The 14,496-nt window shown below is 46.0% G+C and overlaps 1 protein-coding gene across 5 annotated transcripts in view; it reads right to left on the bottom strand.

Annotated features, from left to right (window-relative positions):
* Window positions 1-14,496, bottom strand: part of LOC105495454 (strawberry notch homolog 1) — an 84,390-nt gene that overhangs the window by 61,767 nt on the left and 8,127 nt on the right. For 3 of the 5 annotated variants that reach the window (XM_071070854.1, XM_071070856.1, XM_071070855.1), the window contains exons 2-3: window positions 4,986-5,117; window positions 2,084-2,188 (exon numbers count right to left, since the gene is read on the bottom strand). In XM_071070854.1, the coding sequence (XP_070926955.1) occupies window positions 2,084-2,188; window positions 4,986-5,117 (237 nt within the window). Of the gene's footprint in view, window positions 1-2,083; window positions 2,189-4,985; window positions 5,118-14,496 lie in introns of those variants that run through there. The other 2 variants (XM_071070857.1, XM_071070858.1) reach the window with 1 other exon arrangement.

Below are 14,496 nucleotides of genomic sequence, written 5' to 3'. Positions count from 1 at the left end.
CCCAACCTCCCCAAAAGACTAGTAACAAAGTTTCCAATGCCTTGATTGATGACATTTTCACCTTTTTCCTCCTCAACACTACTTGCTATTTCTCCATGACTCCTTTAATAATGAGTCTTTAATAAAGAGTCTACTATTTACAATTTTGTTTTCAGTATTTTGACTTGTCATCAACGAACATACTATATATCTTCACATACAAATCTGTTTTTAAAAATATATTGGCCGGGCGCGGTGGCTCAAGCCTGTAATCCCAGCACTTTGGGAGGCCGAGATGGGCGAATCCCGAGGTGGGGAGATCGAGACCATCCTGGCTAACACGGTGAAACCCCGTCTCTACTGAAAAAAAAAATACAAAAAACTAGTCGGCGAGGTGGCAGGCGCCTGTAGTCCCAGCTACTCAGGAAGCTGAGGCAGGAGACTGGCATAAACCCGGGAGGCGGAGCTTGCAGTGAGGTGAGATCCAGCCACTGCACTCCAGCCTGGGCGACAGAGCGAGACTCCGTCTCAAAAAAAAAAAAAAAAAAATCTTTGTGGGGCTGGGAGCGGTGGCTCACACCTGTAATCCCAGCACTTTGGAACACTGAGGCGGGCACATTACCTGAGGTCTGGAGTTCAAGACCAGCCTGGCCAACATGGTAAAACCCTGTCTCTATTAAAGATACAAAAATTAGCCACGGCATGGTGGTGGGCACTTACAGTCCCAGTGACTCGGGAAGCTGAAGCAGAAGAATTGCTTGAACCCGGGAGGCAGAGGTTGCAGTGAGCCGAGATGGCGCTACTGCACTCCAGCCTGGGCAACAAAGCGAGACTCCATCTCAAAAAAAAAAAAAAAAAAAAAAAAATTGAAACAAGAATGAAAGAAATGTGTCATAAAGGCCGGGCGCGGTGGCTCACGCCTGTAATCCCAGCACTTTGGGAGGCCGAGGCGGGCGGATCACAAGGTCAGGAGATCGAGACCACGGTGAAACCCCGTCTCTACTAAAAATACAAAAAATTAGCCGGGCGCGGTTGTGGGCGCCTGTAGTCCCAGCTACTCGGGAGGCTGAGGCAGGAGAATGGCGTGAACCCAGGAGACGGAGCTTGCAGTGAGCCGAGATTGCGCCACTGCACGCCAGCCTGGGTGACAGAGCGAGACTCCGTCTCAAAAAAAAAAAAAAAAAAAAAAAAAGAAATGTGTCACAAAATAGGAGGTAAGGGTAGGATATTGGGAAAGTGGCAAAAAGTAGAACGAGAGAGAGAAAACTATTTCACACTAAAAGGTTATTTTTTTTATTAATTATGCTTTTTTTTTTTTTTTTTTTTGAGACAGTCTCGCTCTGTCGTCCAGCCTGGAGTGCAGTGGCTCCATTTCAGCTCACTGTAAGCTCCGCCTCCCAGGTTCACACCATTCTCCTGCCTCAGCCTCCCGAGTAGCTGGGACTATAGGCGCCCGCCACCACGCCCAGCTAATTTTTTGTATTTTTAGTAGAGACGGGGTTTCACCATGTTAGCCAGGATGGTCTCCATCTCCTGACCTTGTGATCCATCCGCCCCAGCCTCCAAAAGTGTTGGGATTACAGGCGTGAGCCACTGCACCCAACCTCTTTTTTTTATTTTTTGCTATGAAGTCTTGCTCTGTCACCCAGGCTAGAGTGCAGTGGTTTGGTCTCGGCTCACTGCAACCTCCACTTCCTGGGTTCATGAGATTCTCCTGCCTCAGCCTCCCAAGTAGCTATGACTATAGGTGAGCACCACCACACCCAGTTAATTTTTGTATTTTTAGTAGAGATAGAGATGGGGTTTCACCATGTTGGCCAGGCTGGTCTTGAACTCCTGACCTCAAGTGATCCATCCACCTTGGCCTCCCAAAGTGCCAGGATTATAGGTATGAACCACCATGCGCAGCCCGTTTCTTCTTTTATAGAGATGGGGTCTTGCCATTTTGCTCAAGCTGGTCTTGAATTCTTTGGCTCAAGCAATCCTCCTACCTCAGCCTCTCAAAGTGCTGAGATTACAGGTGCGAACCACCACACCTGGCCATGTTTTCTCACTACAGTTCTAAACTATTTTAGAAGTAAGGACAAATCTAAATAATTCTTACCCTCACATTTAATAGTGCTGGAGTAGGTACAGTCTCTGGTTCTTGTTTAACAGGAACTGCTGCTTCGGTCTCCAAACCTAGTTCTAATGCACTAAGTGGCACTGACTGGAGAGAAAACAACATCAGACAAAATATAAAGGACAGCAGTAAATTCTGTTTCAAGGACAAGATTTGCATTTATTAAAAAATATCAAGCTTAACATTCAAACGGAGGTGAAATCACTAACAGCAGATACAATGTAACAATCTCTGCAAGCACAAGATCTCCACAAAACTATACTAACAATCCCGTTGTAAAAACATTTTTGTGGCCGGGCGCGGTGGCTCAAGTCTGTAATCCCAGCACTTTGGGAGGCCAAGACGGGCAGATCACGAGGTCAGGAGATCAAGATCATCCTGGCTAACACGGTGAAACCCCATCTCTACTAAAAAAAAATACAGGCCGGGCGCGGTGGCTCAAGCCTGTAATCCCAGCACTTTGGGAGGCCGAGACGGGTGGATCACGAGGTCAGGAGATCGAGACCATCCTGGCTAACACGGTGAAACCCCGTCTCCACTAAAAATACAAAAAATCAGCCAAGTGTAGTGGTGGGCACCTGTAGTCCCAGCTACTCAGGAGGCTGAGGCAGGAGAATGGCATGAACCTGGGAGGCAGAGCTTGCAGTGATGGAGATCGCGCCACTGCATTCCGGCCTAGGCAACAGAGGGAGACTCAATTTCAAAAAATAAATATATAAATAAAACAAAAACATAAAAACATTAGCCAGGCGTGGCGGCAGGCGCCTGTAATCCCAGCTACTCGGGAAGCTGAGGCAGGAGAATTGCTTGAATCTGAGAGTTGGAGGTTGCAGTAAGCCAAGATCGTGCCACTGCACTCCAGTCTGGGTGACAGAGTAAGACTCTGTCTCAAAAACAACAAAAAAAAATTTTTTAGTCTTTTTTTTTTTTTTTTTTTTTTAAGGTTAGTCAGGTGGGAGTAGAGGAGAAACAAAGAAATCTGTAATTGGGTGTGATCAATTAGCTATAAACAACAGTGCAGGCCAGGCGCAGTGGCTCAAGCCTGTAATCCCAGCACTTTGGGAGGCCGAGACGGGCGGATCACGAGGTCAGGAGATCGAGACCATCCTGGCTAACACGGTGAAACCCCGTCTCTGCTAAAAAATACAAAAAAAAACTAGCCGGGCGCAGTGGCGGGCGCCTGTAGTCCCAACTACTCGGGAGGCTGAGGCAGGAGAATGGCGTGAACCCGGGAGGCGGAGCTTGCAGTGAGCTGAGATCCGGCCACTGCACTCCAGCCTGGGCGGCAGAGCCAGACTCTGTCTCAAAAAAAAAAACAAAACAAAAAAAAAACAAAAAACAACAACAGTGCATTCAGACCAGTCTATTTTTTTATTTTTCAGAAACAAGGTCTTGCTCTGTCACCCAGGCTAAAGTACAGTGGCACGATAACAACTCACAATAGCCTCAAACTCCTGAGCTCAAGTGATCCTCCCACCTCAGCCTCCTGGGTAGCTGGGACATCAAGCACACACACCTATGGCCAGCTAATTTTATTTAACTTTTTTTTTTTTTGAGATGGAGTCTGGCTCTGTCGCCCAGGCTGGAGTGCAGTGGCGCGATCTCAGCTCACTGCAAGCTCCACCTCCTGGGTTTATGCCATTCTCCTGCCTCAGCCTCCCGAGTAGCTGGGACTACAGGCGCCCCCCACCTCGCCCAGCTAGTTTTTTGTATTTTTTAGTAGAGACAGAGTTTCACCGTGTTAGCCAGGATGGTCTCGATCTTCTGACCTCGTGATCCGCCCGTCTCGGCCTCCCAAAGTGCTGGGATTCAGGCTTGAGCCACCGCGCCCGGCCTTATTTAACTTTTTATAGAGACAAGGTCTTGCTACGTTGCCCAGGCTGGTCTCAAACTCCTGGGCTCAAGCAATCCTTCAGTCTCAGCCTCCCTAAGTGCTGGGATTACTGGCATGAGACACCGTGCCCTGCCAGAATCTTACATTTTTGCTTTCAGAGAATGTATATGGTGAAGTCACAGAAGAATATCCCTAAATAATTAAACTACTATTAAGGAAATTAAAGATACTCCCACAAGAACACTAAACATCTCTTACACTGTCTGCACATTTATAATAATATCAAAGCAGAAAATAGTGTTATTTTTTGCCTCATAAATCAAAGTGAATACTCAACATAAAAATAACATTCAGCCGGGCACAGTGGCTCACACCTGTAATCCCAGCACTTTGGGAGGCTGAGGCAGGCGGATCACAAGGTCAGGAGTTCGAGACCAGCCTGAACAACATGGTGAAACCCCATCTCTACTGAAAATACAAAAATTAGCCAGGTGTGGTGGCCCACGCCTGTAATCCCAACTACTCAGGAGGCTGAGGCAAGAGAATTTTGAACCCAGGAGGCAGAGGTTGCAGTGAGCCGAGATGGCGCCACTGCACTCCAGCCAGGGCAACAGAGCAAGACTCTGTCTCAAAAAAAAAAAAAAAAAAAAAAAAATTAACACATGTATCTAAAATTAAGGCTTCACAAGTATATTTAAAATTGGGCCGAGCTTGGCTCGCACCTGTAATCCCAACACTTTGGGAGGCTGAGGTGGGCAATTGCTTGAGCTCAGGAGTTCAAGACCAGCCTGGGGCAACATGGCAAATGCTGTCTCTACAAAAAAGACAAAAAATTAGCTGGGCATGGTGGCGCGTGCCTATAGACCCAGCCGCTTAAGGGGCTGAGGCAGAAGGACTGCTTGAGCCTGGGAGGTTGAGACTTCAGTGAGCCATGACTATACCACTACACTCCAGTCTGGGCCACAGAGTGAGACTATCTCAAAAAAAAAAAAAAAAAAAAGTACTGTAAGCGGAAATCACCAAGAAAGAGAGGCTTTGGAAAACTCTTACCTGCTGAACTGACGGGGTAGGCATTGGAGTTGCAAGCCCTGCATCTCCACCATCAATATCAAAGAGGTCATTTGGACTAATTCCACTCTCACTCAAAGCAGCAAGCAGTAAATCTTGCCCTGGTTCCACCATCTTTAAAATGAAATATTAAATATTAACATAAAAAACAAAAGTGACAAATATTAACTCCCCTCTAAACAATCCAACAATCTCTACTAGACCCATTCATTCAATATTAATGAAGAACCTGCCATGTGTCAGGCAAAGAGGATAAAAAGAAATAGTCTTGGATCCCAAGCTCACGCAAAAATAGAAAGGATAGAGAAGTACATAAATCATAGCACGAGTATATGTCTACAAAAGGCTACGGGAACAGAGAAGGAAATAATGAACTTTGTGGAAGCAGAGATAAAGATGACAAAGCAGCAGAGCCTCAGGGAATTATCAGGTAGACCAGGATCCTCTGGACTATGCATTCAAAACATGGAGGCATGAAAGAATTTGACATGCTTTAAAAACTATGGCTGGAGGCGGCAGGGCACATGGCTCACGCCTGTAATCCCAGCACTTCAGGAGGCTGAGGCAGGCGGATCACAAGGTCAGGAGATCGAGACCATCCTAGCTAACATGGTGAAACCCTGTCTCTACTAAAAATAGAAAAATTATGCCGGGCGCGGTGGCTCAAGCCTGTAATCCCAGCACTTTGGGAGGCCGAGACGGGCGGATCACGAGGTCAGGAGATCGAGACCATCCTGGCTGACACGGTGAAACCCCGTCTCTACTAAAAAATACAGAAAACTAGCCGGGCGAGGTGGCGGGCGCCTGTAGTCCCAGCTACTCGGGAGGCTGAGGCAGGAGAATGGCATGAACCCGGGAGGTGGAGCTTGCAGTGAGCTGAGATCCGGCCACTGCACTCCAGCCTGGGAGGCAGAGCGAGACTCCATCTCAAAAAAAAAAAAAAAAAAAAAAAAAAAAGAAAAATTAGCCAGGCGTGATGGCCATCTCAAAAAAAAAAAAAAAAAAAAAAAAAAAAGAAAAATTAGCCAGGCGTGATGGCAGGCGCCTGTAGTCCCAGGCACTCGGGAGGCTGAGGCAGGAGAATGGTGTGAACCCAGGAGGTGGAGCTTGCAGTGAGCCGAGATCGCGCCATTGCACTCCGGCCTGGGCAACAGAACCAGACTCCGTCTCAAAAAAAAAAACAAAAACAAAAACAAAAACTATGGCTGGAGGCCAGGTGCAGTAACTCACACCTGTAATCCCAGCACTTTGGGAGCCCAAGCCAGGTGGATCACCTGAGTTCAGAAGTTTGAGACCAGCCTGGCCAAAATGGTGAAACCTTGCCTCTACCAAAAATACAAAAATTAGCCACACGTACTGGCGGGTGCCTGTAATCCCAGCTTCTCTGGAGGTTGAGGCAGGAAAAATCGCTTGAACCAAGAGGTGGAGGTTGCAGTGAGCCAAGATTGTGCCACTGCACTCCAGCCTGGGTGACAGAGCGAGACGGCATCTCAAAAAAAAAAAAAAAAAGAGAAAACCTCTGGAGATAATTCAACATGGCTATGATACGGAAGCTCAGAACAGAAGTATGGGTCTCAGGCAGGAAATGGCAAGAGATGAAGTATCACCTACAGCTTTGTACACCACGGTGGAGAGTCCACTTGCTTCTGTGGGAAACAGGGATTACTAACAAGTTTTCTGATTGAAGACTACTTGACACAGTAGATTTGTGACTTAGAAAGATTACTCATCTGGGCACTGTGGCTCAAGTCTGTAATCCCAGCACCAAAGTAGAGGTGCAGGAGGTTAGCTTGAGGCCAGGAGTTCAAGACCTGCCTGGAGACCCCATATCTACACAAAATTTTTTTTAATTAGCCAAGTGTGGTGGTGCAGGCCTGTAGTCCCAGCCACTTGGAAGGAACCTGAGCCCAGGAGTTGGAGACTGCAGGGAGCTGTGATGGCACCACTGCACTCCAGCCTGGGCTACACAGTAAGACCCCCCCGCCCAACTCAGTAAAGAAAGAAAAAAAGAGATTTGTCAACAGCAATGTGGAAACAAACTAAGAGGGGGCAGAACAAGACCCGGAGTAGAAAGACATCTTGGGAAACTGCCACAGCTGACCATGAGAGAGATGTATTATAACTGTATGGGGCAGAGAGAAGGGGAAATGGAATCCAAGATACTTAGGGAGCTAAATCCATCAGATTTAGCTTAAATACTCAAAATGGAAGCGAGAATATGAAGCACGCCAGAGAAAAAGTATGAGCTGATGAATGGTTAGAGCTAAGCCAAGAGAAAAGAAAAAATAAACGTTGAGCCTGGAAGACTTGAAGGATGAATTCTATGGAGTTTGAGGGGGGCAGGGGGTTGGGGGGGACTAAAGCCAATTTAAAGTAGACAAATTTTAGTTTGGAGGTTTTTCCAACTATAATCTCAGGGGCCAAACTAAAGTCTTCTGCTGCCACGGATTTTCCCCCATTTTATAGGGGGGAAAAAGAGCTTTCTAAATTTTAACTTTTCTCATTAATTTCTCTGAAATAACCAATTTATATATACAAACATACTTATGAAGAATCTGTACTCTTCTCAGAAAACCAATTTCACGTTACATAAATATACTGATTTTCAGCTAGCCCATTTGCTCTGTGATAAAATTAAATGTCAGTGTTTCGTGATGTCCTACAAAAATGGCATTAGCCAAGAGCACGATGAGCATGACTACGCAGTTTCGCTCTTGTTGCCCAAGGGGGAGTACAACCGCACGGTCTCCGCTCACTGCAACCTCTGCCTCCTGGGCTGATGCTCCTGCCTCACCCTCCCAAGTAGTGCCCACCAACACGCCTGGTTAATTTTTTTTTTTTTTTTTTTTTTTTGAGACGGAGTCTCACTTTGTCGCCCAGGCTGGAGTGCAGTGGCGCCATCTCCGCTCACTGCAAGCTCCGCCTCCCGGGTTCACGCCATTCTCCTGCCTCAGCCTCCGAGTAGCTGGGACGACAGGCACGCACCACCACGCCCGGCTAATTTTTTGTATTTTTAGTACAGACGGGGTTTCACCGTGTTAGCCAGGATGGTCTCGATCTCCTGACCTCGTGATACGCCCACCTCGGCCTCCCAAAGTGCTGGGATTGCAGGCGTGAGCCACCACGCCCGGCAATATTTTTTTTTGAGACGGAGTCTTGCTCTGTCGCCCAAGCTAGGGTGCAGTGGCGCGATCTCTGCTCCCTGCAAGCTCCGCCTCCCGGGTTTAGACCATTCTCCTGCCTCAGCCTCCCGAGTAGCTGGGACTACAGGCGCCCACCACCTCGCCTGGCTGGTTTTTTTGTATTTTTTAGTAGAGACGGGGTTTCACTGTGTTAGCCAGGATGGTCTCGATCTCCTGACCTCGTGATCCACCTGCCTCGGCCTCCCAAAGTGCTGGGATTACAGGCGTGAGCCACCGCGCCCGGCCTGTATTTTTTAGTAAAGACAGGGTTTCACGATGTTGGCCAGGCTGGTCTCAAACTCCTGACCTCAGGTGAACCACCCACCTTGGCCTCCCTAAGTGCTGGGATTACATGCCGTGAGCCACTGTGCCTGGCCTGAGCATGACTTCTAGCATGTAATAACTGTTTCAGGTGAAAGCATTTAACAAAGAAATCCTGTACTGTGTCTATGGCACCTACGTTTGTGTATCATTTAGACACATGTTCTTTTTTTTTTTTTTTTTTTTTTTTTTTGAGACAGAGTCTCGCTCTGTCGCCCAGGCTGGAGTGCAGTGGCAGGATCTCAGCTCACTGCCAGCTCCGCCTCCCAGGTTCACGCCATTCTCCTGCCTCAGCCTCCCAAGTAGCTGGGACTACAGGCGCCCGCCACCTCGCCCGGCTAGTTTTTTTGTATTTTTTTTAGTAGAGACGGGGTTTCACCGTGTTAGCCAGGATGGTCTCCATCTCCTGACCTCGTGATCCACCCGTCTCAGCCTCCCAAAGTGCTGGGATTACAGGCTTGAGCCACCGCGCCCGGCCTAGACACATGTTCTAATGGAAACATGAGTGAGTTTAAGGTGAAAACCAGATATCCAGAATGAAACTGAGGGCAGACCACTGTGTAAAAGGGTGGGAGGAAGAACAGATACCCCAAAGGAGATTTTCTGGAGACAGAGTCTTGCTCTGTTTCCCAGGCTGGAGTGCAGCGGTGCTCACTGCAAACTCCACCTTCCAGGTCCAAGCAATTCTCCTGCCTCAGCCTCCTGAGTAACTGGACTACAGCCGCCCGCCACCACGCCCGGCTAATTTTTTGTATTTTAGTAGAGATGGGGTTTCATCGTGTTGCCCAGGCTGGTCTCAAACTCCTGGGCTCAGGCAGTCCGCCCGCCTCGGCCACCAAAGTGCTAGGATAACAGGTGTGCGCCACCACGCCCAGCCTCCCAAAGGAGATTTCTCCAGAATTTTCCAGAAAAAGGAAAAGTAACCTAAGGAAGAAAACCATTTTGGGCAGGGAGTGAGGAAGGAAGGAAACAAGCCTAGCACGGTGTTAAATTCTTCATAAACATTATCATACTCAAGCCCAAAACAACCCTGAGTGAGATCGGTAATATAATTTAAGAACTGAAACTGAGGATCAGAAAACTTAAATTATCTACTGAAGTTCACTCACGCAGGGAGTGGTAGAAGATGAGAAACTAGATAGATCAAACTCCCAAAGTCCATGAAGTTTTCTTTCCAATGAGTAGATGAAGCTGCTGTTGGTAAACTACGATATTTCATTATTTCAGAATAAACGCCAGATTGAAATTAAAATTGGAGGGGGGATAAAGTATTAGACAGCAAGATATAAATAACATGAACTAAATGACAGAGGAAACAGGAGAAATGTCCCAATATAGATTTCAAATAAAGTTGTTTGCCTGATGACTTATGATTCAAAAAGAAGACCAAGTTAACTAATTTTTCTAATATACACGCATTTGACCGTACTTTTACAAATTATCCTACTGCATAATACGAACAAGTACCTAGAGCTCTAAATCAATGCTTTTAACATTTTCAATCATAAAATACTTCATTAAGACCAAAATACGGTCTTGGCCCACCGGCTACAGATAATCTTGACCCAGATTAATAGAACTCTGGAGACTATCAAAATGTCATCTCTTTAAAATAAAAACTGGAAACAATTTATTTATATTTGAAACAGAAGTACATTGTTTTAATCCAGTGACTTCCAAAACTACAGACACAGAGCCCCTGCAGGCCACGGGATCCATCAGTCCATGAACTACACAACAAGCCCTAACTAATAATATTCAAAAGTGTAGAGATGCCATTAATCAATGAAATGCATATTCACTGCAAAGTATTAGTTCATGAGAGCTTTCTGAAATATGTTTTCTTAACAATGACCATTTAAGTACAAAAAAATTGTACTGAGAAACTTTTTGATGTTCATGTAAGAAAGATAGCAATGGTTATAAATAACTATCAGTGACCAGCTTATAACTCACTCGTAGGAATCACAATTTGACTTAGCCATTCCAAAATGTATATGTATATATATGAAAATGTTATACACCATATAGACAATTTTTACTGGTCAATTAAAATAAACAACACTTTAAGACCCTCTAATCTGATGAATGACCTGGGAATAACAATGTCTGTAAAAGACACTGTCTTTTACAAGCTATTAATGAAAGAGATTTTAATCTTAATATACATCTTATACATAAATGGAATACTAGGGATCATTTCTCAGCCAAACAGGCACAAATTCTCTATTTGTTCTTTTTTTGCAGGGTGAAGGAGGAAAAAGGGATAGAGAGAGAACATCTATCCCATTCTCTAACTCCATTAGGCAAAAACTCTTAGTATTTAATCATATTTCCACTCTGAAACTATTACAGACTCACAGAATTTTGGTGCTCAAGCTAAGAGCCCTTAAAAACATATTAGCCGGCCGGGCGCGGTGGCTCACGCCTGTAATCCCTGCACTTTGGGAGGCCGAGGCGGGCGGATCACGAGGTCAGGAGATCGAGACCATCCTGGCTAACACGGTGAAACACCGTCTCTACTAAAATACAAAAAATTAGCCGGGCGCGGTGGCGGGTGCCTGTAGTCCCAGCTATTCGGGAGGCTGAGGCAGGAGAATGGCGCGAACCTGGGAGGCGGAGCTTGCAGTGAGCCGAGATGGTGCCACTGCACTCCAGCCTGGGCGACAGAGTGAAGACTCCGCCTCAAAAAAAAAAAAAAAAAAAACCAAACATATTAGCCAATCTCCTCCTCATTCTACCAATAAGACCTGTTCACAAGAGAAAAAACATTTTCACTCTGAAGCCACAAAGCACAATATAAATGTTAAATACTGTGAAGTACAAGAGAACTGTGCTAGTGTGTCTACAAAGGAGTTCACAGACCTCAGATGACATTTACCATGGAGCAGTCTAACAAACCCAAGTTACTAACCACAGAAGGTCTCTCTCTCTCAAACAATGGACAAAAAAAGAGTTCAATTTTTATCATAAATACATCTGAAAGCTGGGTGTGGTGACTCACACCTATAATCTGAGCACTTTGGGAGGCTAAGGAAGGAGGATCACTTCAGTCCAGAAGTTTGAAACCAGTCTGGGCAACAAAGGGAGACCCTGTTTCTTTTTCTTTTTTTTTGAGACAGAGTCTTGCTCTGTCGCCCAGGCTGGAGTGCAGTGGCGCGATCTCAGCTCACTGCACCCTCTGCCTCCCAGGTTCAAACAATTCTCCTGCCTCACCCTCCCAAGTGGCTGGGACTACAGGCCCACACCACCACGCCCAGCTAATTTTTGTACTTCTAGTAGAGACAGGGTTTCACCATGTTGGCCAGGATGGTCTCGATCTACTGACCTCGTGATCCACCCGCCTCAGCCTCCCAAAGTGCTGGGATTACAGGCATAAGCCCCCAAGCCCAGATGAGACCCTGTTTCTTAAAACTAAATAAAAAATAATAAAAATTAAAAAATGCTGGGCGCGGTGGCTCACCTGAAGTCATGAGTTTGAGACCATCCTGGCCAACGTGGTAAAACCCCGTCTCCTCTAAAAGTACAAAAAATAGCCAGGCATGGTGGTGGGCGCCTGTAATCCCAGCATTTCAGGAGGCTGAGGCAGGAGAATCGCTTGAACCCGGGAGGCGGAGGTTGCAGTGAGCCAAGATCATACCACTGTACTCCAGCCTGGGTGACAGAGCGAGACTCCGTCTCAAAAAAATAACTAAAAACAAACCTCGAAAAATTAGCTGGGCGCAGTGACATGTGGCTGTGGCCCCAGCTACTTGGAAGGCTGAGACAAGAGGATCCCTTGAGCCTAGTAGGTTGAAGCTGCAGTGAGGCATGTTCATGGCACTGCATTCCAGGCTGGGTGACAGAGTGAGACCCTGTGCCCCAAAAATGAAAAATAAACAAATGCATTTGAAAACATGACCTATTTCAAAATAGTACACCTCTGAAAACTTCTATGATAAATAAGACACAAAGCCACAGCAGTAGAGAAAAACTAAGAGCTAGTTTTGGCAGGAAGAGAATACTGAGAAACAATAGCCAACCAGAAGAATGAAAGGATACATTTCCCATTCAGAAAACCAACACAGAAAGTTACCAAGGGGGACAAGGTTCCTCTTGCTCAGACCTGCAACGAATCTCTACAGCTCTGAGCAGACATGAGGGATATGTCCACAACAGCGGTAGCACACCACAGTGGCTGAGGAGATTATGGAGTTGGACAAAATACCTAGGTTCAAATACTGGCTGTACTGCCCACTAGTAGTATGATATGGTCAAGTGAGAACCTCTCTGACTCAGTTTCCTCATCTTAAAATAATACAAATAGAACTTCCTTCATAGGATTGCTGTGTCAAGTAAATGTGATAATACCAGGAGTAAGTAAATGTTAACTACTAGCTAGCTACTATCATTTTTATATATATTAGTATTTCATCCAAAAAAGATGTTTACTCCCACATCACTGATTCAGCACTTTATTCCCCAGAATACAAACTTTGTTAGCAATCCATTAAATAATTAACTTTCATACTAGTCTTTGGGTTTTTTTGTTTGTTTTTTTGAGATGGAGTCTCGTTCTATCACCCAAGCTGGAGTGCAATGGCACCATCTCGGCTCACTGCAACCTTGAATATGCCCGGCTGGGTTCAAGCGATTCTCCTGCCTCAGACTCCAGAGTAGCTGGTATTACAGGCACGTGCCACCACGCCCAGCTAATTTTTTTGTATTTTTAGTAGAGACGGGTTTTACCATGTTGGCCAGGCCGGTCTCAAACTCTTGACCTCAAGTGATCCATCCGCCTCAGCCTCCCACGGTGCTGGGATTACAAGCATGAGCCACAGTGCCCTGCCCATATTAATTATATAAAATACTAGTCCCTTTTTATCTAGAACTGTTACTGCTACACATCCAACTTGACCAATCAGTTATTAAATCTAGAACAAACTGGTGGACATTTTTAAATGTGCACAGATAGTATCACTTAGCAAATATCTTCACCTTAGCTAATAACAAAAAGGATTTTTTTCTCCTTAGAGTGCTAAGCATGTCTGATTCAAGATTCAGCTTTATCTGTTTTTATGCAGCTGTGATATGACTGACATTTAGTTTAAGAATTTTAAGGGCCGGGCACGGTGGCTCAAGCCTGTAATCCCAGCACTTTGGGAGGCCGAGATGGGCGGATCACGAGGTCAGGAGATCGAGACCATCCTGGCTAACACGGTGAAACCCCGTCTCTACTAAGAAATACAAAAAATAGCCGGGCGAGGTGGCAGCGCCTGTAGTCCCAGCTACTCGGGAGGCTGAGGCCGGAGAATGGTGTGAACCCGGGAGGCGGAGCTTGCAGTGAGCTGAGATCCGGCCACTGCACTCCAGCCTGGGCTACAGAGCGAGACTCCATCTCAAAAATAAATAAATAAATAAATAAATAAAAGAATTTTAAGATAATGGGGTCGGGCACGGTGGCTCACGCCTGTAATCCCAGCACTTTGGAGGCCGAGGTGGGCAGATCACCTGAGGTCAGGAGTTCGAGACCAGCCTGACCAAATGGAGAAACCCCATCTCTACTAGAAATACAAAATTAGCCAGGTGTGGTGGCGGATGCCTGTAATAGCAGCTACTTGGGAGGCTGAGGCAGAAGAATCACTTAAACCTGGGAGGCGGAGGTTGCAGAGAGCTGAGATCGTGACACTGCACTCCAGCCTGGGCAGCAAAAGTGATACTCTGTCTCCAAATAACAAAAAAAAAAAAAAAAAGAATTTTAGGATAATGATCCAGTTAAGAGATGCAGTTCATCAACATATATTAAGTGTCTACTGTGTGCAGTAGATACTTAAGATCATCAGGATAAAGAAACAGCTGTTACCAATAAGTTAGTTTACAAGAATTTCCTTTACCTAAAAGAATGTAATCTAGGCTGGGCGCGGTGGCTCACGCCTGTAATCCCAGCACTTTGGGAGGCCGAGGCGGGCGGATCACAAGGTCAGGAGATCAAGACCACGGTGAAACCCCAT

This window comes from Macaca nemestrina, chromosome 10, assembly GCF_043159975.1.
Source record: "Macaca nemestrina isolate mMacNem1 chromosome 10, mMacNem.hap1, whole genome shotgun sequence".
Lineage (NCBI taxonomy): Eukaryota > Metazoa > Chordata > Mammalia > Primates > Cercopithecidae > Macaca > Macaca nemestrina.
The sequence above is the reverse complement of the archived record's forward strand: the minus strand, read 5'-3'. Positions and strand labels throughout refer to the sequence as shown.